Genomic DNA, 26,034 nt, shown 5'->3' with positions numbered 1-26,034 from the left:
TGAGTTTAAATGAAAGGTCTAACGGACTGTGGTATAATATTCCTATCTTGGAGTTATTTCACTTTTCTATTAATTTAGGATTACATTGCATCAAAAAAAAAAGTATATATAGGCTATATTTAGTTGTTCACATGAGATTGTTTTAGGTTATGATCTAATCTGAAATATGCTTCTCATAATGGATGAAAACGTCAGAAAATATCTGATAGAATTGTAATATATGGATTGGTTTAGTTTTTGAAAAATTCTATAAACAATGTTTTGTGCTAATTAGGTCTATCTGAGCCCACGCCCAGCCTAAAGAAAATGCTAACTTCTGCATAGCCCAGGCCTCAATATCCATTTTATCCTTTTTCTTAAAAATAAAACAATAAATGGTTTTAAAATGTGTGATTTCAAGATGTCTGAATGCCCTGCTCATTAAAACAACAACGAAAAGACACATACATTTTAAAGCATTATAACAAAAAATCTCAAGTTTTTAACATAACATAAAGAACCCTTCCAAGGGATCCGAACAGTAGCCGTTTGTCCACATCAAGACGAGTTTATATTTTGTGGACATGTAGAATAAAGTTTGGAACATTAATGGTTCCCTTTTATTTAGAACCATTTTTGTTCTGTGAGGTTCTTAGATTGCGATATGGTTCTTGGGAAATTAAAAAGGTTTTGTTGTTATACATTATAGCCTATGACTGTAAAACGCCAGTGAACCTAATTGTTAGCGTGTACATTTCAATACAATTATGTCTTTTAGTCGTTGCCAGAGCATACATTGTTGTTTTCATATTAAAATAATGCTAATTGTTATGACATATATGCCTACATTTTACATGGAACTTTTGTTAATGTTCTGATGTTTTGAGTGAATTCAATGTTTTGAAAAATAACAACATTCATATTCCAATTATTTAATTATCTCTCTAGCACAGGTTTAATAAGTCTCTGTTTTTGAAGATTTTCTTCTCGTTGGTCGTGCACGTGCATTTTTTTATCCAAATGCAAACGCAGCTCAAATATATGATTTTGCAAAAATAATGAAATTTAGTGTTGGCTACAGCAAAACGATCACATAATATAGCTAATAGGTCTACAATATTGTCAAATATCTCGGCTTACATTGTTTAATTAGACCTATAAATTGCCCTTTACGTTTACTTTAGGGGGTGGGGGGGTTGCTTAAAATACTTTTGCAACGCGCTGAGTCTTTTCTCTAAAATGGCAACTTTGAATTTTCACGTAGTCATGATATCTTTGGTTTGAAATTATATGGTAGCTAAATAATATTAATTTTGGGTCCCTTTTTAGGTCATAACGAGAGAAAGGAAACAATCGCTTGGCTTATCTTTTTATTTCAACATTGTTTTTTATGATACAACGAATATATATTTCAAATCACACTAAATTATACACCACAACCACATTTATAGACCACAGTGTTCACAGAGGAGAGCTCCGAGTAGTTCAGTATCTTCAAATATTTAATATCAGACAATGAATATATAGACTGAAGACTGAAAGAAAGGTACCACAATTAAGAGGCATCTGGCACTTGCTGTTCATAAACGACGAGACAGAGATTGAGACCAGACTGCTCGGGAATCCAACCAGAGTAATAAAAGCCTGTAAACTGCCTACATGAAACGAAATGCTCATATTGAACTTTTGGCTTGAGGTCAAATGGTTCCGGTCGACACTTTGTTGTCAATATATACGTGTTACGTACATTTGAAAAAAATATACAGGGTAGATGTTCGATATTTGTTTATAAATATTATTGCGTGATTATGGCGCTTAATATGGGCTTTAAGCATAATTCACCATTATCATTTTAGGTACTAGGCCTATATTAAGTTCCAGATGCTTTAAATTGTTTTTTACCAGACGACATGTTTATTGTAATGCATCTCATATGAGAGACTGTGAAAGATAAGGCCCTTTTTTAATATTTGGAATTTTTATGATATGATCGTGATATTCATTGTTTTTTTTAAACTTAATTTATATAATCTACTTAATTGTATTTTTTATGATTCATTTAAATTATTTTTTATGTGATTGATTTACAATTTACTTAATTTCCTTTATATGATTCATTTACAATTTCCGTAATTCTATTTGAGGATTAGATGGGAAAACTATCTCCAAATGAAATACATTCGACTATACGTGCAATCGAGGCGTTTATTTTGGTTCACTTTGGTTGTAAAGTGTGACAATAATTTGGGTGTTTGTGTTCTGGAAACAAGAGACAATCCAGTGAAAGGAAAAAGAACAAAGGCGAAGGGATTCTTTTCTTAAATTTTATTGTGGCTTCTTTAAGGAACCACTTCCAGTTAAAGACAATAGAAAATACAATAGAACAGTGCTTCACTGGACTGCAATATCAAATATTTACACAGCATTTTTTTGAGAATAACGTGCGTTTGAACCATCCCTCTCAGGAAAGCATATAACGCATGGATACACTGACAAAATGATTGACGCAATGACCCATATATTAGGTAGTTCGGTTGAAGATCTGTAAACCTGAATAATAATTTCTGAACAGTAATTAACAATCACAAATGTGCATTTTCTTACAGTAAGAGATACAGTTATGCACTCACTAATGTTGATTCCTCCCCCCATCTCATAGGCTATAACAGTTACTGAAGGGGTCTGGATTGTGACTCCCTCTAATTTGGATAGGAAGCTGACGCCATGCAGACCATATAGCCTTTGCCTCAGATGCCCTCACTGCAACAGTAACCTCAAGAGTAATCTACTCGAGGACAAACACACCAGTGAAACCTTACAAAACTGAGACTGACTCAGCAAAATATAATAAACGGAAATAATCACCGCTTGGAAACAGAAACGCCTTATAAGTTTGCAATAAATGGAATATATGATTGGCTTTGTATTTGATAGCCTTTGCGTGTCCATAGACGACATTTTGAACCTCGGATTTTTATTCAAATTGCAGTTGATCGATTGCAGTGATGTTTCTTTTTTAATAGTCAACAGACTATTTAGAATTACTTGAAGTCTCTGAGTCCTCTTCTCCTGATGTGTGTTTCTCTGATACCTGGCTCCCCTCTTCTCTCTCAATTTGCTCTTGTTCCGCTTTGCTGCTGGGAAACTTGTCTTTGTTGTGTTCTTTTTTCCACTTCATGCGCCTGTTTTGAAACCAGATCTTCACCTGCCTCTCAGTGAGGGCCAGCGCGTGAGACACTTCGATGCGCCGCTTGCGGGTCAGGTAAGGATTGAACAGGAACTCCTTCTCCAGCTCCAGCGTCTGGTAGCGGCTGTAGGTCTGCCTGCCCCTTCTCCGGCCGGTAGCTGTGGGGAAAACAGCGTTATTTAGGTGACATAGTGTTTGATTTCTCATATATCTATCTGTGTAAATAAAACAAAGTCATAAAACCCTCACAGTTTCTAGACACCGCATGCCATTACGTAGCAATCTGGATTTTTTTTTTAAAGGGTGCTAATTCCTCAGTAATCTGGGTGCCATAAAGCGGTTAATTGGGGGTAATAAGTAGGCCCACCATTGTCTATAGCTTTTATGTGGAACTATAACAGACTAGGTGTTTCTCTCCACTCATCTCACCTTGTGGTCTCATCCACGGGAAGAGCTGCGCTGTGCACGGTTCTGCACTTTCCAGATCATCCCTGATACTGCTGACCTTTAAATCCCCAAACTGCGTAAAATCCGCATCTGGTGCGCTGAAGACCGACTGTCTCTGTGAACTGTCCTGGCCCAAGATGTTTCCTGTGGCATCTCCAGGGTAAGATACCGCGCACGGGTTCTGTTGGTAAGACGCGTGGGAGAAGGGTGATGTACCGTGGTGGTAGAAGTCCGGGAACTGAGCCGCGTGCTGAAACGCAGTCCCAGAGTTGTGACCGTACAGCACAGATGGTCTGCCTCCAAGATCCGGCGCGTACCCTGAGCAGTCATAGTAGTTGGAGCGCAGAGAATCGCCTCCTTTAAATTTAGTGAAGAGGGAATTAACGAAGTAAGAACTCATTGCCTGCAAGATCAACTCCCCGATGAATGAACTTTGACAACTGTATTGAGATCAGGCAGTCTCTTGATGAATAATGTTAACTGAGCAAATGTAGGCCTGTTGTTACAATAAAAAATGAATTCATCCAGGTGGAAATTATACGCGTAAAATGTCGTAAATATTCATGCAAACAAATGTATCCGTAGCTGCACCCACGTGACTCCTTAGTGACGGTCCCCGAGCAATAAATAGTTTTCCGTTTTTACTCTCTTTGATAGTGAGTTGCATTTCATTTGGGCGTTAGTTATTGATTCCTTATATCATTGGATGGGCTCGACATCTCCAAACAGACAAAGCGCGATCTTGTGATAGGAAGAGAAGGAGAGACTGAAAAGAGATGAAAAGGGGGAGAGAGGGAGTTCTTGGGGAGGTAGAGGGGGAGGCGGAGTAGGACTGTTATTGGTAAACCATTTCGGTGCCAAGAGCACATATAGCATACACAGGACAAACGAAATGTTTCCAGAGGGCCAACAAAAATAGATTTATTCAGGTCCATCGTATGATGAAATACACCATATTTGCCATCGCACTCATGTTTATGGTTTGATGATATTCGTCTGTCTTTAAGTCTAATGCAATGTAGGCTACTGCAATTATTTAGGCTATATAGCCTTCTTCGTTTAGAAAACGCTATCAAGTACAATACAGGTGACTGGATCAATCAAGATGGAAAAGATTTTTATCAATCAACTCAGAGAAGCTAAGATTACGTTTAGGCTATAGCTATACACTTGCACCTCACATAAGAAAAATAGAAAAGAGGGGGTCCTTTTGATATTTGGACATTTATGTAATTATTTTAGGCCTTTACCGTTCACATGTAAAAAAAAAATATATATATATTTTTTTGTAAAACGAGTGAAGTGTGTGAATCTCTTCAGGTTAGACTGGGGATAAGCGCGCTGTCCTGTCTGCTTTTAGAGTAACACCGCCATCGTGTGGTAAACATCGCAAGTTCATTTGAATTCATTCATGACAAAGAATCTGTCCAGAACAGGACAATGCAATACTCTTAACGAATCCATGAGCACAAAACATTCAACCAATAACATTTTTTGCTTTTAAATGTCATTTTTTTCTTGGACTATCGAAAAGCAAAACATATTTAGAGTGTCAGTTACTTTGAGTTTTCTCTCTCTCTCTGTTTGCAGCATGCGAGTAATTTTCTGGAGAAAATGAAAAGGCAAACAACGCGGAACTGAACAGCTGCAAGATATTTTCATACAACCGTTGCTTTCATTTTCCGCATTTACTTTACGACCAGAGGAACAACTAATTAGATTTTACTGCCTTCATTTCATGCACTATTACATCAAGCCACGCGAAATTAAGCGCAGGCCTCCCCGGTCTCAAAAAGACAGTCGCTGCCTCTGCATTTACGCCGCATTTCTCTGTAAAACATCCACTTATTATTATTATTGTTATTATTATTATTATTATTGTTAAAGAACCTGTTTGCCTTTGTTTGTAAAATTAAATATTTTTTAATATTCTTAAATATATTCATAATCATTATTTTTATTAATAATACATTCATTTGCAAAAGTAAACATTAATAATGTGTGTTTTTTATATTATATTGCAATAGTATTCGTTTTTTTGTGGGTATAGGCACCATCAGATTACATCTCTAAAAGTAATCTGGCATTGAAGCATTCATATCGGAATAATTCTAAGATTACATCATACAGAACACAACATTTAAATTTAAATATTTAAAAATTAATTTTAAACTAATTCTAAAATAAGGTTAAAATGTAGCAAAACTATTCATGAGTGTTCAGCGATGAGATGAAATTACACACTGATGTTTTCTGCAACCAGTTTGCTTTTGCGTGCGATTAAGGAAATCAAAAATAATAATAATTTCATTAGATTTTTTATTACTTGTTTTTACATTTTTGATAGATTGCAACTAAAGTTGTAAAATGTTTTTGTTTGATATTTTAATTGAACAAGTGTGTTCATCTGAGGCACGGTCTCGGAGGGTGTGATGTTAAAACTAAAGCACCTTTGACCCTTACCCATAATTCTATATGATTGCCCTCTTAATATGTTTGTAGTTTATGACGATATAAATTCAACATGACTGACTACATTTATACGCTAGCTCTGTACAGAGCGGATATTTACCGTCATGTTTACTGAAATATGTAAGAAAAAATACTATATATATATTGAATAATATACAAAGGTTTTTATCTAACCTGCCCCGCCCCCTACTTTGGAAAACAATTTTCTGGGGAAACATAGTGGAGATTAAATACAATATACCTGCTGATAAATCTCCACTTTAGCTCAATTTCCTTCCTCCTAATTTTTTGTATTTATTTAGAAAGTGTGATGTATAATAATAAAATCTATCAAATCAGTTTAGCAGCACACACTTAGGCTAAGTGTTAGGAACTGCACTAATGAACTAATAAACAATACTACATTTTTTATTGAAATGTTTATTTATATTGGCTCAGTGTGACATGAAAAGTCATGAAAATAGCTTACAAAGGCTGTGTAAAATAAAAGTATGTTCACATTCATTTATATTAAAATCATTCTCTTATGGCTGCTTCCAAACTAAGAATGTACAGTAAGAAAAAACATTGTCAAGTTGTAAAGTTTCCTGACTAACTGTAACCAAATTACAGAACTAAAGTTGACCAAACAGAGAAATGGCTTTCTATTGAAAACAGCAAACAGAGAATTTTCACATTTTCAGTACGGAAGACAGTTGAATGCAGACCTTCTCACCTTCTATATCTGATTAATTACTGACATCTTAACACCTTCCTTAGTCTGTATTCTATAATTTTATTGAATTACTTGGTTATGTTGAGCTTGTACACGTCCTGGGTCTCTGGACTCTGCGAGGGGCCTTTCGAAGGCCGTGGGAGAGGTGTGGCCTGGGGACAAGAGGAGCAGGGGTGGAAATGACATAGAGAGATTTGGGGTCACGGAACACCGTGGGACCCTGTGGCCGTCCTAGAACGAGGGGAGGCGCTCCTAGCATTGACGCTCTTGCACGCGACTCAGCCAAAGAGTAACTCATGCTGCCATGACGCCAAGCGAAAGACCCATTTACTGTGAAGCAGAGAAAGAATATAGGTGTATTATTTTCTATGAATAATTACTTTTCTAGTTTTATGATATAAGAGCCAAAAAACTATTCAAAAAGTTCATCACTTGTCAAAGGTATCCGCTGAGCACTAGTAGCTTTCATTAGAGGAGCAGAAGCCTGCTGCTCTGCATTCGACACTGCCATATCTTCCACCTCACAGTGTTTCAGACCTCCCGGTTCAGTCTGGACTGGCTGTAGCAGACCGTGTTCTAGAGAGGGCCATGGCTTTCGGCTTTGCAGCGGCTGGGAATGTATATACTGCATGCAGGACTTGTCTTTTGTAGACACCTGCTGATGCATCATAGTGCAGAGGTTCTTCTGCCTCTCTGCAATGGAGTCCAGCTGGATAGAGAAAGTAGGAACATTTCATATTATGGCAGTTTAAAATATTGTCCAGTAAGAGAGGAGAATCTGCTTACTTTTTTTTGCAAAACACAAAATATTTTGAAGAATGATTTAGCTGTTTTTGTGTATACAATAAAAGTCAATAGGGTCAAGAACAACACCGGACCAGTGTTGATACTGTTAACTAAATCTAAAACCATCAAAATTGTGTTTGGTAATTGCAATAAAGTAAAATATAATTATGAAAAACTCCTGATTATCAAAAGACATGAAAATCACAAATTTTAATTTAAATAATAAAGTTTAAATAGTAAAATTACCAAAACTAAAACTGAAATAAAAAGTGAAGCTAAATAGAAACATGTGAAAATCAAAATCTGATAAAAATGACAAAAACACATTAAACATGACTAAAACCTAAACTAAAATTAAATTGAAGACAGAAAAGTGAAAAAATACTATATATAAATAATACTTAAATAACACTGCATTGGACTCCACTGACATGCATTTGAAAAAAAACAAAAAAACATTTTTCAAAATTTTTCAAAAAGAAAATTATACAGGTTTGAAACATCATCAAGTTTAGTAAATAATGATTTTTTTTTTTTTTGGGTGAACCATCCCTTTAATAACAGATTTTTTTGCTCACATACTTTGTGATCGTGTCTGCAGTGTGAGGGAAAGCTGGTTTGTTCACGCGAGTGGTTGATAAGTTCAGTAAGATGATTGGCACTTTGAAGTAGCTGGTGCACTTGGTTCACCACACCCATGTTCAGCAGCAGAGTCTCTTGCTGGCGAAGTTCACTGACTCTCTCTGCCTCCTCTTCCTCTATTAGGTCAAGAGCAACAGGTGTCTCTCCCCTCAAGGTGGTCTGCTCTAGCATAGCTGGCAGCTAAAGAAAGATCCCACCACATGGCATTCATTAGTTATCCATGAGTTCAAATATAGACACCAGGGTCCCTCTAGTGGTAGGTCAATGGAACTGAATGTTTAGTCAACCAAGGAAACTTGCAATACACAATGCACAATGCAAACAATTATTATAAGTGCATATATAAATGCAAGATTAAAGAGAATGACTCACTGAATTGGGGTTTTGGTGCGGGGGCTGAATTCTTCTTGGTTTTGCTCTTTCTCCTGCAGATTCACCTTGAAGATCCTGCTTGTGTGATCCCTTCTTTTCCCGATCTTTCTGCTCCTGCTTCAAACGTAAGTCCTGGAGCTGCTGCCTACAGATACACAGGTTTTGACTCAAAATTTTTCTTCTGCTGTTGTTTGAAATTAGCTTGATGTATTTCTGCAAAACATCAAGCAGTATTATTTGCACACCTGGCACACTCCTCCCTGGCTTTGGAGGCTGCAGTCTCCTGGAAGAGAGAGCTGCTGTGTTGAAAATACTTTTCATATTTCTCCCCTCCTTCCCGAGGAAAGATCCGCCGGAAACCACCCATATGTTTTGCTTCATATTTCTCCATCTGCTCCACACTAGCAGCCTGTGACTGACGAAGCTCCTCATTCCTTGTGAGGTGAAACACGCATGGATGTTTATGTAAGATGTGCCCAGATATTTAACTAGTATGGAAGCCCACTTCTGCCACAAAAAAGGGTATTTGTGACTTTTTATAATATACACTTTTTTTAAAAAGGGTATTTGTGACTTCACAGAGTTTATACCTCACAATTTTAGGTTAACATCTCACAGTGTAGATGTTTTTTCTCAGAATTGTGGGTTTATAGATAAACAATTATATAAGCAATTTGGACATTTTCATTACCAAAACCTTTCTTGAATGAATTCTGCATTTTGTGATATAATCATATAATTTAAATTATGTATAAATATATTTAATATATAAACATAACATATTTTTCTTAAATATACATATGCATGTGTGTGTATTTATATATACATAATACACACATATATATTCTGTAAACAAAAACTTTTATTTTGGATGCGATTAATCGTTTGACAGCACTAGTAATGACATATTTTACGTTTCGTGGTGGAAATGAGCTTTCATAAACTAGTGCAGCTGTGTTTTTTGTGGTACCTGGCCTCTCTAGAGCGGTTCTGCTGGAGTCTCTCCTTTACCCGGCGCTTCTCCTCCTCTGTGATCTTCCTGCGATCACAGGCCCCGAGGTTAATCAGCACCAAAGTGTCATACAGCAGGCTGTCCTTCACCTCCCGGTCCAAACGGGAGTCTGTGGTGAAGCTGGGGGAGTGGTTGACCTAAACACACAGTTTAAAATATTGCATACAGCTAGAATGAAAGCAATTCACATAGCTTTTGTTACAACAAAAATTCTCAAAAATGGTGATCTAAGTCTCAAAATGAATCCATACCTCAAGAAGCCAAGGTTTAAGTCGACGGTCCAGTAACACATCAAATCCCAAGATCTCAAAGCAGGCACTTCCAGATGCATGATTGGGGAAGCAGGTGTGGTAGTTGTGTTTGAGAATAGGGTGGGCTGATATTAGTGTCTTAATGATGACATCCTCAATGTCTGTCCACATCTTCTCAGTATCACAGCTCATGGCTTCCATGTGCTTCTTGAAGCTGGAGAGTTTCCTATGAGGACGTAATTGAAAAATGGTTTTCTGTGCAGTTTTAAAGAATATCTGAAAATCATAATCTGCGAGAACATATAGATTACCGTTTGCTGCCGGTATCTTCATCGCGTATAAAGTTTTCACTATGCTTGTTGATGGCATAGTTAGTTAAGTGCATGCAAACATCCTCCTGTAGAGTTGCATAAAGAAATGTAAATTAAAGGATCGAATTAACCACTGGTTTGAAGTCAATATTTCATTACAAAGAGTTTTCATAGATTTTTTGTTGTTGTTGTTTTAAACAATATTAATTACTACAAAAATGCAACTTTTGCAAGTTTGTGCATTTACTGTTTTTAGAGCCCCTCACCAAATTGCTGCCAGTGGGCTCAGTATATTGAGTGGTGCAGAACCGGACTAGTCCCTCATTGTGCATGAAGATACGGAAGGGGTCACAGCTGGTTACTAATACATAAATGCGCAGGTCGAACTTGAACCCATCGATGATGAATGGCTGCAGAAACAAAGATGAACTAAAATAAAATAAATAAATTAAGACATTTTATCTTTGATTATTTTTTATTTAGTTTGAATCTACTTGGATATTAGAATTATGACACCAGTGCTTCCTGTTGTAGCTGTGACATGGCTTTATGAATATTGTGTTACCTTGTACATGTACACCTGGCAAATCATGTGTTCTCCAGGCCGAATATCTTTATTGGACTTGGTAAGATAGATACCACGACCTTGGCAACCTGAGTCTGGCTTGCAGATATACGTTTTGTGCTTTTTGGCTCTGGTGTAGGCTTGGAAGTCACTATAACTAAAGGTCATTGAAAAAGTAAAAAGATTAAAACTTTCGTTTTACACTCATTAAAAGATTGTAAATAGATTTTCTGATTGAACTTGAATCGACTCACTCTGCGGGGAGGCACCATGTGCGAGGAAAGATGTTGTACTCCTTCGGGAAGAGTTTCAGCATACGGTTCATATTGCGTGCGAGCAAGTCCTTCCTGCAGATTTCATTCATGCTAGGAAAATGGTTGATTTTCTGTGAGGGGGAAATTTAAGCATCTTGTTAACCAAGGGGGAACGAGTGAAACTGAACAGGACACTAAACAAGAAAAGAATGACTTCTGGCAGCAAACACCTGGTAACGTTTCATATCCATGACCCTGTCTAGTGAGACAGAGCAGTCAGTCCAAAACAGGGTCCAGTCTTCTCCTTCTGCAGCCTCTCGTAGTCCGTATCTGTTAGCAGCACGACGCACTTAAATAAACACAACATGCCATCGCATTAACAATGTTTAGTAAACGCTTTAATATTACAGTTCATTTGGAGACGATATCCACAAACGTTTGGAGCTAAAATCACAGAGTAAAAACGTACCACTCTCATATTTGCAGTTGGTGAGATTTATCCACAGTCATCTGAAAAAGAGGAAGAGGACAAAGAGACAGACCTGTGCATTGTTCTGGAGATGTAAAGCTCTCTTGTTATCCTCTACACAACATTTTTTGTTCAGTGGAAACAAATCTGTACCTTTTAATTCATCTAACCGATCATTTTTAGTGTATTTATTCATCTACTTATTAATCCGATAACATTTTTATTTTATTAATGTAAATTAATTTATTAAACTGTTACTGTTCAGTGTTAAGATATGTTTTTTCATTACACATTATTGATTTGACTGATTGATTCATTCATTAATTCCGAGTCGCGGTCATTATACTTTTGCCAACTTGAAATGTTAAAAATGTTAACCTAAATTAATAAATGTTGTAAAAATATTGTTCATTATTATTTCATGATAATTAATGTATTAACTAATGTTAATGAATTGAGCCTTATTGTGACATTACAGAAATATTTTATTATATTCACCACTGTTCAAAAGTTTTTCCCCCCAAGAAATTAATTTTATTCACAATTTCATCAAAAATGACAGTAAAGATTATTAATATATAATGAATTACTAAAGGATTTCAATTTCAGATAAATTAAATGCAATTTTTTACTTTCTATTCATCAACAATTTGTGAAAAAATTTATCTCAGTTAAAAAAAACCTCAAAAAATAATATAAAAGTTTTCAATATTTACAATAATAAGAAATGTTTCTGGAGTACCGAATCAGCATATTAGAATGATTTCTGAAGGATCATGTGTTTGGCTCCTGAAAATTCAACTTTGTTATCACAGAAATACATTTTTAAATAAACTGAAATAGAAAACAGTTCTTTTAAACTGTAATAATATTCCACAGTATTACTATTTTTGATAAAATAAATGCAACCTGGATGAGCATAAGAGACAAATTTCAAAAATATTTTCCAAATTTTACAGCTCACAAACTTTTGAATGGTAGTATATATGAATACCATAACATAGAAATGGCTTACTTCTTCTTTCTCTTTTTCTTCTTGTTCGCTGCAGGCAGAGGAACTGGTGTGTTACTGGGCTCTGCATGAGAGTCACTTCCCCAGCCTTCTCCCTCCACCCCTGGATCAGGCTCACACCTGCATGTTTCACTTACTGAGTGCTCCGCCGGTGTCCCCATTCTAAGAACAAACATAAAAGTTTGATGAGGACTGAGCGAGGGCTGAGAAACTTCTAGATTTAGTGAAACACCTATGAAATAACTTATGAGCTGAAAGATCTAATATTGCTATGTGATTTCACATCCCTCATTTGAAACTCAGTCAACCCTATCTGTGGTGTGTGCATGTAAAGGGCAAAATGCTAAGGCTTAGCATCATATTTCTGTCCCTATTTCTAGTACCCCACCTGTCAACAACATGATTGAGATACTTCGACTAACCCATATTTTTAGTATGTAACCATTTCAATGGGTCAAATAATTTGATATTATTTATAAGGAACACCACTGACATGCATCTTGCACAAACAACATCACTGAGGTCCAAATCAAGTTGTAGGTGCTTTTGCAAGTGCCAATTAGAAGAGAGACTCCTGAGAGACCTTCATGATGTAACTGTGCTCTGATCTTACTTTACTTACTTTTGTCATTTAGCAGACGCTTTTGTCCAAAGCGACTTACAAATAAGAAAAAGTAACTAAAACTAAAAAAGTTACAACTCTATAAATACTATATACCCACATATTAAGAAAATAAAGAAATTAAATAAAATTGACACATGCATATAACAACATTTCAATAATAAACATATAACTAAAAAAATTAAATAAAAAGCTACTACTATCCCTTGCCGGTGTCCCTGCCCGGTGGAGTCGCACGGTAGAGTCGATGGTCTTTACACTCTTTACTTTTTACTTTTGTCATTTAGCAGACGCTTTTGTCCAAAGCGACTTACAAATAAGAACAAGTAACTAAAACTAAAAAAAACTAATGAAAGTAATAAATAAATGATAGTGAACTAGATCATCCTGACCATGACCTGTTGGCCCTGAGCTCAAATGAAATGGCTTGGAATCCTTATTAGGTAGGTAACATTTGCTCAGCGAGAAGGAAAAATAAATAACAAACACCCTTTAAAGGAGAACCATTTCACTGTTATCTGTTAAAGATACACATTTTATAACTGATTCAGCACTTACAGTAACCCGTGATCTCTTCAGAAGGAGTGCTGGCAGTCAGATCACAACCCTCTAAGATGGAAAATTCTCCTGTCCACACCAGTTAGCTTTATCTGTCCAGTGGAAGGCTATCATCCTCCCCACAGCGAGCTGTCGTCTGGGTTCTGGCACGTAATACCTGACAAAAAGGAACAAATTTGCCTCTTCTGTGATGGGTGGCCCAACTTGGATATACTTACATGCTGAAACCTCAAGATCAAGTGACCTATTAGAAACACAGGAGACCTAAACCTGATACATGAACATGAAAATGAAGGCCAGGAGGCGAGCAAGAATCAGAGACGAAAGACAATCCCTTCTTGTCAAACGTGATGAGAAAAGTGGTTGGTTGGTGGAACAAACAAGCATATAACCTATATAAAGAAGTTGTTAGTAACACTACACTGGGATCTGCAACAATGCAAGATGAAATAACTCAACGTAATAAGGATGTCCATTTAAGCTCTTCATAATTATAACAGTTTCTTAAATATATCAAAATACCCAATCATTAACCAAACAAAGTAGATAAGATAAAAATGTGGATTATCAACAAAACAAACACTTCTTTTTCCAGTTCACTCTAAAATATCCTGTGACATTGATAACACTCACATTGTAATTATAGTGTAACTAAAACTAATTATAGATATTTTTGGAACATGTTTTATTCTTTGAACAATTATCAAACTACTCATGTCATGTTTTTTGGGCTACCTTTCTTGCAGTGTAGAAATCCAGGCTAAACCAAAATAAAGGCGCACTTGATTCCCTTGCGTTGCAAGTCAGTGCACGACTTTCCCTGTACAATTGCCATGGCAACACGACGCGTTTCAAAAGCAGGTTAGCCCGCTAGCTGGCTAATATCCTTAAATAAATCCAGCGAATAAGCTCAATGTGTCCAGTAGAATTAAAGTACACACCTGTCGCGGTCCTTGTCAAAAAACAACAACAACAGTAGTGGTTTCAGCGGGGGGCAGGATCACGGATGTTCACGGCTGATTAGGAGGAAATGTCAGCGGATTTTATCATGTTTACAATGTTGCCAATGCTCTGAAAACGAAGAGAGCACGAGGTCAGGAGAACACAGCCGTCCAAATCTCACTTCACGCTCGCAAATGATTGATCTCTTTTTTTGGATCATCAATCCTGTGCTAATCTTGTTGATACTTCGTTACCATATAAACGGATAAAAGAGAATTTTTTAAGGTTTGAAAAGGAACTAGTAGATTATACGTCGCAAATTGGCAAATCTTCAGAGGTAATTCTGCACTCTTTTACAATCACAATAAAGGACAAACAATTTTACATGTATTGTAAAAGACCCATTCAATGTTGATAAAGAAATTCGTGCTTCAAGTAATATACAGGTGCATCTCAAAAATTTGAATATCGTTTTTTTTTTTGTAACTTATTTCAAAAAGTGAATCTTTCATATTTCTCATTAACGTTTACATGTAAATTAAAACATTTCAAAAGTTTTTTTATTTTTTTTTATTTTGATGATTAGACCTACAGCTCATGAAAGTCACAAATCCAGTCTCTCAAAATATTAGAATATTTCCTAAAATCAATTAAAAAAAAAGGATTTGCAAAACAGAAAAGTTCAAGTTCTTTAAAGTATGTTAATTTCTGCACTCAATACTTAGTGAGGGCTCCTTTAGCACAAACTCCAGCATCAGCGAGGAATGGCATGGAAGCGATCAGCCTGTGGCTCTGCTGAGACTTCAGCTCGTCTGGATTGTTGGATTGGTTGTTTCTCATCTTTCTCTTGAAAATATCCCATAGATTCCATAAGGGGTTCAGGTCAGGCATGTTGGCTGGCCAATCAAGCACTGTAATATCATAGTCAGCAAAGGACTTGGAAGTGGTTTTGGCAGTGTGGGCAGGTGCTAAAGTCCTGCTGGAAAAGCAAATCAGCATCTCCATAAAGCTTGTCAGCAGATGGAAGCATAAAGTTCTCTAAAATCTCCTGGTAGATGGCTGCATTGACTTTGGACTTGATAAAACACAGTGGAACAACACCAGCAGACGTCACGACACCCTGAATCATCACTGACTTCAGAAACTTCACACTGGATTTCAAGCAGCTTTGATTCTGTGCCTCTCCAGTCGTCTTCCAGACTCCAGACCTTGATTTCCAAATGAAATGCAAAATTTACTTTGATCTGAAAAGAGGACTTTGGACCACTGAGTAACAGTCCAGTTCTTTTTCTCCACAGCCCAGTTAAGATGCTTCTGACATTGTCTCTGTTTCAGAAGTGGCTTGGTAGCCCTTTTCCTGAAGACGTCTGAGCGTGGTGACTCTTGATGCACTGACTCCAGCTTCAGTCCACTCCTTGTGAAGCTCTCCCAAGTGTTTGAATCAGCTTTGCTTGACAGTATTCTCAAGCTTGCGGTCATCCCTGTTGCTTGTGCACCTTTTCCTACCCAAATTCTTCCAGTCAACTATGCATTAAATATGCTTTGATACAGCACTCTGTAAACAGCCACACCTTTCAGTAATGACCCTCTGTGACTTACCCTCTTTGTGGAGGGCATCAATGTTCTTGTGGTTTCAAAGAACAAGAGATACACAGAATTTATACTGTAGGGATGGTCATTAATTGAAACTCAAATGTAACAATGCAAGATGAAATAACTCAACGTAATAAGGATGTCCATTTAAGCTCTTCATAATTATAACAGTTTCTTAAATATATCAAAATACCCAATCATTAACCAAACAAAGTAGATAAGATAAAAATGTGGATTATCAACAAAACAAACACTTCTTTTTCCAGTTCACTCTAAAATATCCTGTGACATTGAAGTAACAATGTCACAATGATCGTCTTCTGGATCATTTCCAAGTCAGCAGTCTTCTCCATTATTGTGGTTTCAAAGAACAAGAGATACACAGAATTTATACTGTAGGGATGGTCATTAATTGAAACTCAAATGTAAATATTCTAATATTTTGAGATACTAATTTTTGACTTTCATGAGCTGTAAGCTCTAATCATCAAAATTAAAGGGGTCATATAATGCTATATCCACTTTTACAAGTTGATTGTACTGAGATGTGTGTTGGCAGTACCTGTACACAACCATCCTATAATGATAAAAATCCATCCAGTGTTTATTTTTTTAATCTCCTAATATGTTTCCCCCGGTTTTTTTTTAATATGTTTTCCCCTGTCTAAATCGAGCTGTTCGTCTTGTGACGTCACAAGATCGGAGGCCCCGCCCACGATTGTTGATTGACAGGAGCGTTTAAACACAGACTCGTCCTGCGCGAGCTACCATAGTCCGCCATTGTTTGTACGCTGGCGCAGAATGGGGTCTAAGCGACGGTGGAGTTCTGTTCTTGGGTGTAATAACGAACACAGCAGTCGTTTTGACTGCTATAAACGAGGGTCAGTTTAAAGCTGGTTTTGCCAATAAGATGCTCCTGGAAAAAGGATCGGTACTATTCGTGTTCCTGCTGCACCTCCAGAAGAAATGAGTGTAACGTTTTATTAACTTTTATATTAATATTTGCTAATCGCTCGACTGTATGTGGCTAAAGTTTACACTAACTTCATTACGTGAAATCAAGTGTTCATTACGGCATGTTTTCTATGTACGACGTTCTCAATATAATTCATAATTCCACGTTTGTAATGAATTGTGTTATTATAAACTGTGTACGCTGTGGTAAAGTTAACGTGGTAACAGTACATTAAGCTTACTTTTGTAGATGCTTTTGTAGAACGGTGTCTGTTACTGATTAATAAATAATAAAAAAAAGTTTTGTAACAGTTATAACTGCATGAAGATGAATGGTAACTTTAACACAATACCTGATAAAATACTGTTTACATCCTGCAAATGCATGATTCAAGACTATAAATACTCTCATTTATGTTTTCCAATATAACATAAGTTATGTTATCTGATAATTTATTTGTTTTTGTATAGGCTAGCTAGCACATCAGAAGAATTGGACATGGCGCCAAAAAATACCCTCAACTGTTGTCATGGCAACACTCCACGTGTGTTGTGTCACGCCCCACAGAGCAGAGGGGGCGGGGTGAGCAGAGCTCATTAACATTTAAAGGCACATGCACTGAAATGGCGTGCTGAACAGAGAGCTGTTTTTGACCAGGTAAAATTAGTGTTTTCTTACAATACTAACGAGAATTTTTAATTAAAGTATATTACAAACTTTTCATTTAGACCCTTAAGAATCATATTAACTTGTACAAAAAACCTTTTGAAATGTTTTACTTTACATGTAATGAATCTAGAAAACGAGTTTCACTTTTTATAAGTTACCAAAAAAAAAAAAACTTTTTCACGATATTCTAATGTTTTTAGATGCACCTGTACAATTTGAATAAGTACGATGACATCAACAAAGACTAGTGTATTTTTGGTCTTTTTATTCAACTTACATTTTTGTTTCAATCTTTCAAGTAAAACAATGTGGAATTACAAGTGAACATAAGGAATGTAACAAATTAGAATAGAGACAAATCAAAATGAAAATAAGACCATCACCATATTCAACTGGAAGAGCTTATTACACTCAAAGCACTATAGATGACCAAACTTCTATACTTTAACATGGATCCTTGTATGGATCAACAGGCACTCTCATTTTTATCAAACTCATTTAGATTCTGTTTGTGAATACAATTTAATGTATAAAGATGATCATAATGACTAACACTTTGGGAAAGAGAAGAAAAATAGCAAGATGTCTCCCATTTCTTTACTGTTATAAAGCAAATGACAAGCAAATTTCAAGATTCATCACAAGCTCAAGAGATACATTTACTTTAGAGCTTACAAAATGCAGTGAGGTACCAGTAAAGATGTACTGACAAGTCGATGTTCCGAAGAAAGAAAAAAAAAAATCCTAAACCACAATGCAATCCTCCAATGTCTGGGACATTTCAGATGTGCAAATGGGGAAAAGCAGGCAGCAGCAGAATTTAAAAGTAATGGACTAAAACATTACACAAGACAGGTGATCTAAGCAAATAGTAACTCCAGCATAGTGCAGAGAAAAAAAATCAAAAATAACAAAAGGGAAAAAAAAAAAAAAAAAGTCACATTTTTTTTTTTTTTTTTAGACCGGCCCTCTTCATACCCTGGAAGATATAGAAGATATTTTTGTAATTTATCAACTGACTTGAAACAAACAATAGTCATAACAGCTGACAAAAATTATCCAGAATGCAACAGTCTAAAAACGTTACAATTGTACAATCCCCACTAAATCATTTCAATGTAGCATTAATGAATTTCTTCCTCATCAATACCATTTGCACCACTAGTAAACTCTGTAAAAAGTGTACAATCTATGCGACCAATCTTTTAACACGTACTTCGCATAGTATTTCCAGTCTTTCAGTCTTTATTACAGTACATAGTGTGAACAAATAATAAATCTTGCCTCTTGCCCAGCTACTTTGAAGTTCCAAAGTCTTGGTGGAAGGGTAAAATATTTTCCAGGTTTTAACTCAAATTATTAGGACATTTTTAAATAGGTGACCAAATCTTCATCATTGTCCTGTATCTATAGACCCTTTCCACATTATAAATGGCTTGACTTAAGATAGCCGAGAGGGCAAAGGCGAGGTCAGATCTAATCACAATGTGCAACAGATCTCTCTTCTCTCGTCTTCTCTCATACAGCTAAACCATGGCCTTTAAATGAAACTGATCCACTTTCCTCCAAAAAATCTGCATTCGATTCTTGCTGAAGCTGTTGTCTCACTCCTTGTTGAAACCTAAAAATAACTTCTCTGCTCCCCATCACGTCTTGGAGTGCCGGTTTTGGGTGGACGAAGAACGTGTGTTGCTAGCTGGAGTACGTGCCTGAGCGGCTGCCAATGCAGCTACACTCCTAAGAACTCTGTCTGGAGTCCCGTCGCTGGATCCAGCACTCAGTTCAGGTTTGTCCTGCTTCTGGGACCTCTTCTCTTTCCTGCTCTCCCTGCCTCCATCACGCTTACGCCAAATACTTTTGCCTCTCTCTGTATCACTACCAGAGGATGCTGCCCTGGAATGGGAGCGGGTGGGCTCTGTACTCTGCGAGCTCAAACTGTGGGTGCGCTGGCTGCTGTTGCTGCTACTCCGACTTCTACTGCTGCCTGCTCCTCTTTCGCTGCTTATACTACTGCAGGCACTATGACCTCCTGAAGACCTGGTCTCTCTGTTTTCATCTTCGCCTTCTTCCTTCTGATCAGCCTTTTTCTTTTCTTCTTTTTTAACCCTTTCTGTTTCCAAGGGGGGAACAAGGCTGCCTGGTCGCTGCCGAGTGGATCTAGCAGAAGAAGAGGACTGTGGTGATTCAGTTGACTGATTGGGGGTTTGCCTGCCACTTCCTGCTTTACTGTTAGACATCTTGGGAGAATCCTGTCCTGTTTTCCCCTTGGGTTTACTGATTTTTTCAGAGGACAGCGGTTTGCTTTGTTGTGCTGCTGTCTTATTTCTGGGACTGGGTGTGTCTGGTCCTCTTCCTCTCATTGCCAAGAGCTTGGCGGCAGCATTAAGGGCTGAGCAACGTTTGCCTAGTACCTCAGGTTCAGGGGAGACTAAAGTACTGGGTTGTGGGCCTGCAGATTTCCGGGTTACTCTTGAACACGTTTCTCCACTGGACTCCCCTTCTGTGGAATTGGTGGTTTTACCTTTCTTGTCGGACATCCCCCTTTGTCTCTTACCACTCTCATCATTTTTAACAATCACGCCATCTTTCTCCAACTTCTTTTGAGCCAATCTCGTCAAACATCTTATACTATTAGAGTCCTCAGAGTCTGAAGATGAGGAAGAGTTGGACTGGTGCTTTTTGTCAGACTCTTCTTCAGTTTTCTCTTTTTCAGACTTTATATCTTCCCGTTTCTTTTTTGTAGGCCTCCTACTCTCTCCAGCCTTTTTGGACTGGGATGATCTTGTACCACAGGAAGACACAGAAGATGGGGAAGAGGAACGGACTGACTCCTGGCTGCTTTGCCTACTGATGCTTCGTTTTTTGGCAGAAGTTCTGGTCTCTCTCTCCTCTCTTGAATCCTCATCTGATGGCTTATCAGGTCCAACACTCTTAGGGTCATCATGGGCCTTGATATCTGAATTTGATGAGGCAACTCCTGAGGCACCAGGTGTCTGTTCTTTTAGCAAACTATCAAATTTCCTTCTTTTTAGCGGAGATAAGATGCTGTCTTTTTCTCTTACATTATCCTCAGCAAAACTGTCTATTTCCATTTCCTCTGTCTCTACAGTCACAACCTCCTCCTTGGGTGAATGTAGGCCTTCATGATTATCAGCAATGGTCTCCACTGGCATGTTTTTGGACTGAGAAGAATCTGCATCTGTATTGGATGTGGACAAAGAATCTGTTGTTATCTGATCAGTGGTGGACGGAGATTGGGAAGACACGGAAGACATTTTGTGAGATACAAGTGCTGAATCTGTTGCTGCTTCGATGTCTGTAGTTTGAGTTTGTGAGGGATGAACAGAAGTTTGATCAGACATAGGTGTGGATTGTTGGACTGTTGACACAGTCAGTGTCACAGAAGGTTCTGGTACCTCTGATTTAGATACAGATGATTCTTGCTTAATCCCAGAAGTCAAAGCAGGCGAAGGAGAACGCTGGGTGGACGACTGATGAGTGGGAGTAAGAGATGCAGCTATATTGCACATGTGTTCTACAGAGGTTTGTGGAGAGTTTTCAGTTGTACTGGTTCTTTGTAAGGGTTGTGAAGTAACTTGAGTTATTGTATTAGAGTACTGCAAATTATCTTTTTCTGTGAGTGAATCTTCCTTGGTTTCTACAGCAGTCACTGAGACATTTGAAGGTTCTGAAGATGGTGTGATTTCACTGGTCTCAAAAAGTACAGGTGTATAGGCAAGTTCCTCTTCATGGATGGAGACATTACAAATGGGAGGCTCTCTGATAGGACTTGGAGGATGTAGTGTAGGGGAAGAAGCTGTACAAGTCTGAGAGATTGCTGCTGCAGAAGTGTTGTGAGATAAAATTTCAAGTGTATTGATATCAGAGTCTATGCATGCAATTAGGGGGTTCAGACTGGTGTGAGTTTTACCATGTGAGTCACCAAGTTCTGATGTAGACAATGACATATTTTGAGAGTCTGTATGCATAGAGGACAGTAAAACAGATGAAGTTTTTTTATTTGATTCAGAATCTGGTTTAGTAGATGACGACACTTCAGCAGCATTTGAGGGTGAAGTGGGGTTGAGTGGAGAGCTTATTGGTGAAGTATTACTGACAGCAGGCAAAGTCACAGGCATAACATTAGGCTCAAGGGAGGAAGGAGCACATGTACAAGGAGAAGATGGGGAGGAGCTGGTAGTTGTGGTGGAATCTTTACGGGGACGACCTCTTTTCCGTTTTGGTGAGTGAGAGGGACTCCACTCAGGACTTGTTTTCTGGGTTACTGCTGTCTTGTCTTCTGGCAGCTCTAGTGCCCGTGGAGGTGTTTTAGGCGGTCTGCCCCTCTTGCGCTTCGAGTCATTTGGAGCAGCACCATCCTTGTCTGAATTAGATTCTGGTTTCTTTGGAGATAAAGCAGATCTCCGATCCACCCCTCTACCTCTTCCTACAAATTGCTCTCCTAACTGTGCAGCCATTCGAGACTCTGTCTCAAGCCTTCGGCGTACTGGTAAGTTTCGTAGGACAGGCATATCTGGTGAATGGTGTGTTGGGGAACAGGGGTGGTGCCCTCTCCCTGGGCTAATATGTAATGGAGAGGAGGTCTGATCCTGCTGGTGTGTTGGTGGTGGTGGGGGAGAAGCTAAGGATGTGGGCACTGATTTGGGAGGAGAGTCTTTAAGAGTTTGACTTCCATCAGACAGTTGAGAGCCTGGGTCTGGAACTGGCTCAGCGTGTTCTGTTTCCTCTGATGAACCCTCAGTGTGCGCTCCTCCACTTCCACTCAAGCCCCTCCGTCTCCGTTTGGGCTCTTTCTCCTCCACCACTGTGACCAGACGACCTGGAAGCTTTCGAAGGACCTTGGCTGATGGAGAATCTTCTGGAAGCCCTTTGAGGATTTCCCTTTCAGCTGACTGCCGCTTTCGTGGTGAGCGAGAGTTAGGTGATGCCAGAGTAGGAGAAAGAGGGAGCTGACCATCCTGTTCAGAATGATGTTCAGAAGAACAGATGGAGTCTGATGACGCAGAGGTTCTTCTATCTATCCTGCTACACTGTACAGTTTCAGACTGTGCCTCTCCCCCCTGCTCTTCACCGTCCTCTCTGCATGCAGTAGAGGAGAAGGACTGATGGCCACTAGAGTTTTTGTCCATTGCGGGAGATGCAGCAGCTGAAGGCACAGAGCTTGATGGGGACATGGGCTGGTGGTGAGGGGATGGCACATATCTAATTTTTGGGTCTGAACCCCGCATAGAAAGGGACAAAGTTGTTGAATCTGAGAGCTGCGGGTTGGTTTGACTTGTCTGGTTTTCTGATGATGTGAGGGACACAGATTCTTTGGTTGCCCCTCGCCCTTTTGGACCACTGCAAAGGTTCTCAGGCACTTCTCTGTGTTGGGGCGACTTTTGCGTTGACCCAGGGTTTTGGCTCATACTGCGTTCAGAGTTTATCCATGCCCCCCGCCTGCCTCTCTCTGGGGATCCCTGGGTTAGGGATATATCATCAGCAGGTGTCCCTCTGAGCCTGCCACTGACCCTTGTAGAAGGAGCACCTTTCTCTTTGTGTTTGCGAGGGCGACGGTTTGGAGTAGGTTGCTCAGTATTGGGAGTTATGGAATCCTCTTCGTCACTGTCAGATGACTGATGCAGTTTCAAACCTTCTTCCTTTGCCTGATCCAACCCTTTCCTTGCAGCCTCAACCTGCTCCTGTAAAGTCATAAGAGATGTTGTGGGTATAACTGCTAAAGGTTTATTCTACCAGAAAGTAATCAAAGCTTGGTTACTGGTTTAATGATTACCTCTGCCTGCTTCAGCTCCTCTTTGCAAATATCTTCAAGGGAAGCCTCAAGGAAATTCATAGCGTATCGCTCTATGGGAGTGAGCTGTTAAGAACAGGGACAATTGAAATGTAGTGAAAAATGGTACATTATGATTTAAAAAAAGGTTTAAGTGATGCATTGACTGAAAACAGCATTCTAATTAAACATTCTATAAAGACAAGCATAAATATCATGACTACCTGTTCAACTAGGGCAGCAATTTCCTGCTCAGCCTTGGAGAGCTCTTCCTCTTCCTGGTCTCTGCTGTCACCATCATCCAGAGGGATGTTTTCATTAAACTCTGCTAACTCAGCCACCTGCTCAGCCTTGGCTTGAGATGCAGCCACTATATCCTCTTCATCCTCAGCACGACACAGGGCCTAGTTTTAAGAACACAATGAAATAAAATTCAGCGGTTTGTAACAAATGGAACAAATTCATTGTAAACAAATGGACACATGCAATACTCCAAATGGATGTATTCAAAATTACCTGTTCCAAAATAGTGGTTTGTTGTTTATTTATGGACTCATCATCATCTGACTGAGGCGCACTCAATTCAGCCTCTTTCTTCTCTCCCTCTGACACATCAAACAACTCCCTTATTGTTTGCTGTTGGAACGAAACAATGGAGGAATCAATCCTTCCATAATTTAATCCAGGCTAAAATTTTACAATTAATTTTTTTTTCAAAATAAGCCATACCTGCTTGAAAAAGGCAGTGGTAAAGTTTCCACCTTCAATTGCCATATCTCCCAACAACCTCTTTTGATTGGCTTTTTTCAAAATATTTTCTTCGACCGTGCGTTCGCTGATTAGCCTAAACAAATATTTTAAATGTCAATGTGCTCCTATTATCTGTACAATGTCAAGCATGTATTTAAGAAAAGTAACAAAAATTGGTCCTAAATGTAAAAAAAAAAGAAAAAAAAAATTATTTTCTTTTTTACCTATAGATGTGAACATCTCTCGTCTGTCCAATCCTGTGGCACCGGTCCTGAGCTTGGGCATCCATGGTTGGGTTCCAATCACTGTCATAAAACACCACTGTATCAGCCCCAGTCAGGTTAACACCAACACCTCCACTGCGGGTGGACAGGATGAAGCAGAATATGCGACGGTCTGCATTGAATCGCTCCATCAGAGCCTGAAAAGTAGACAAACATTCCAATGATGTCACATCTGAGAGACGAAAACATTTTTTTACTGGATTTCACTAGATTACTGGGACTAGTATTTCACCTGTCTTTGTTCTACACGTGTACTTCCATCCAACCGCAGGTAGATGTGCCCATGGTAGTTGAGGAACTGCTCAAGTATATCCAGCATACGTGTCATCTGAGTGAAAATGAGGACTCTGTGCGTTTCTGCCTTCAACTTTCTAAGCAGGAGGTGGAGTGTCTGCAGCTTACCTACACACAGATAAACAGCCATAAAATGGTCTCTTCTATTTATTTAGTATTTTTTGTACTACATAATTATTTATGTTGTATAAACATGGTAAATCTAACAATGAAACCCCCAGATGCACACTGCACTGGGATTACAGTACTTACCACAGTCATACTGAATAAGCCTCAAGTCAGGGAAATGTGTCCTCATGTTACACTGGATGCGATGGAGCGTGTGTGTATGCGGGGAGAGATGGGAAGACAGAACAGAGGAGAAATGGCCTTGCTGGTGTCTGAGGTATGGAGGTGGATGGCAGGTGTGCATGGTTATAGGCTTTGCTTCCACTGGAGGAATGACAAAAGTGAACCTGTGGAACGAGAGCATGCATTTAAGTGTGACACTACTATTTTCAGCTGCAATTTTTATATTCAATTCTAAATTAAAGTTTAAGCTTTACCTGTCTATGACATCAGAGACAAGGTGAAGCCTCTCCTCTGAGTTGTGGATGGCTTCCTTCAGGGCATGGCTCTTTTCCAGGAAGCTACTGGTATGGTGTGATTGAGCAGTGAGGCAGGAGCTATAACCTGAGTAACTCCAGTTGTATATAACAGGACGTGGCGGAGATGGACAAGGGCCTGGGAGGAAGGTTAGAAAGTCCAGCACCTCACGGCCGTACACAGGCTTAGCACTGCAGTGTAGCTCATTGATGCGCGTGATTTGAGATATTCGGCTGTCTCGCTGATCCTTTCGGCTGTCTGCAAGCCATGACTGTCAAAACCAAAGTAACAAATATGTGAATGGTAGATACAGACAAAAGTAATGGGTCATTAGGAATTTATATACTAAAAATATGAGTCGAAATACTGTGTAAATATGTAATTTCCTCTGACCTAAATGCACTATGATGTAGTTACTGATTCTTACATTAATGGGCATGTGTGTTTGCAAAGTGTTACACCCTCTGATGTAGGTTGTCAGTTGATTAAACAGATTTAAAGTGACAGTGTTACGCAT

General features: G+C 38.5%; 3 protein-coding genes and 1 long non-coding RNA gene across 5 annotated transcripts in view; 1 reads left to right on the top strand and 3 right to left on the bottom strand.

Moving 5' to 3' along the window:
• Positions 1–3,010: 3,010 nt before the first annotated feature.
• Positions 3,011–4,013, bottom strand: LOC306857532 (homeobox protein Hox-B8b-like; the record flags this gene model as incomplete). The annotated part of the gene is made up of 2 exons (XM_079397517.1): positions 3,011–3,324; positions 3,596–4,013. 2 exons carry the CDS (start codon positions 4,011–4,013, stop codon positions 3,011–3,013), a joined length of 732 nt encoding a protein of 243 aa, XP_079253643.1.
• Positions 4,014–6,498: 2,485 nt separating this feature from the next.
• Positions 6,499–14,823, bottom strand: LOC306857828 (tubulin polyglutamylase ttll6-like). The gene is made up of 15 exons (XM_079398033.1): positions 13,655–14,823; positions 12,478–12,636; positions 11,463–11,503; positions 11,224–11,342; positions 10,994–11,124; positions 10,740–10,896; positions 10,441–10,584; positions 10,175–10,260; positions 9,864–10,089; positions 9,571–9,749; positions 8,846–9,034; positions 8,601–8,745; positions 8,169–8,408; positions 7,233–7,509; positions 6,499–7,130 (listed from the first exon to the last, which is right to left on the bottom strand). The coding sequence occupies exons 4-15, from the start codon at positions 11,242–11,244 to the stop codon at positions 6,877–6,879; spliced, it is 2,049 nt and encodes a 682-aa protein (XP_079254159.1). The 5' UTR covers positions 11,245–11,342; positions 11,463–11,503; positions 12,478–12,636; positions 13,655–14,823; the 3' UTR covers positions 6,499–6,876.
• Positions 14,824–16,944: 2,121 nt separating this feature from the next.
• LOC306857844 lies at positions 16,945–26,020 on the top strand. Its single transcript, XR_013783145.1, has 3 exons — positions 16,945–17,161; positions 17,615–17,801; positions 24,585–26,020. It is a non-coding gene; the product is annotated as an uncharacterized lncRNA (long non-coding RNA).
• The window catches only part of LOC306857819 (uncharacterized protein), a 29,289-nt gene continuing 21,343 nt past the window's right edge, over positions 18,089–26,034 (bottom strand). For both annotated transcript variants that reach the window (XM_079398003.1, XM_079398004.1), the window contains 9 exons: positions 25,478–25,788; positions 25,185–25,387; positions 24,871–25,040; positions 24,579–24,775; positions 24,334–24,448; positions 24,121–24,240; positions 23,829–24,008; positions 23,608–23,691; positions 18,089–23,515 (listed from right to left, as the gene is read on the bottom strand). In XM_079398003.1, coding sequence (XP_079254129.1) covers positions 19,460–23,515; positions 23,608–23,691; positions 23,829–24,008; positions 24,121–24,240; positions 24,334–24,448; positions 24,579–24,775; positions 24,871–25,040; positions 25,185–25,387; positions 25,478–25,788 — 5,436 coding nt within the window. In that variant the 3' untranslated portion in view covers positions 18,089–19,459. The remainder of the gene's footprint in view (positions 23,516–23,607; positions 23,692–23,828; positions 24,009–24,120; positions 24,241–24,333; positions 24,449–24,578; positions 24,776–24,870; positions 25,041–25,184; positions 25,388–25,477; positions 25,789–26,034) is intronic.

Source organism: Barbus barbus (assembly GCF_936440315.1).
Source record: "Barbus barbus genome assembly, chromosome: 38".
Lineage (NCBI taxonomy): Eukaryota > Metazoa > Chordata > Actinopteri > Cypriniformes > Cyprinidae > Barbus > Barbus barbus.
The sequence above is the reverse complement of the archived record's forward strand: the minus strand, read 5'-3'. Positions and strand labels throughout refer to the sequence as shown.

Coding starts and splice junctions, on each gene's coding strand:
- LOC306857828 (XM_079398033.1), bottom strand. CDS start 11,244: ATGGATATGAAACGTTACCAG. Junction 10,897..10,993: donor ACATGGTGCCTCCCCGCAGA/GTGAGTCGATTC, acceptor AATGACCTTTAG/TTATAGTGACTTCCAAGCCT. Junction 7,510..8,168: donor ACTGCAGACACGATCACAAA/GTATGTGAGCAA, acceptor TTCTCTATCCAG/CTGGACTCCATTGCAGAGAG.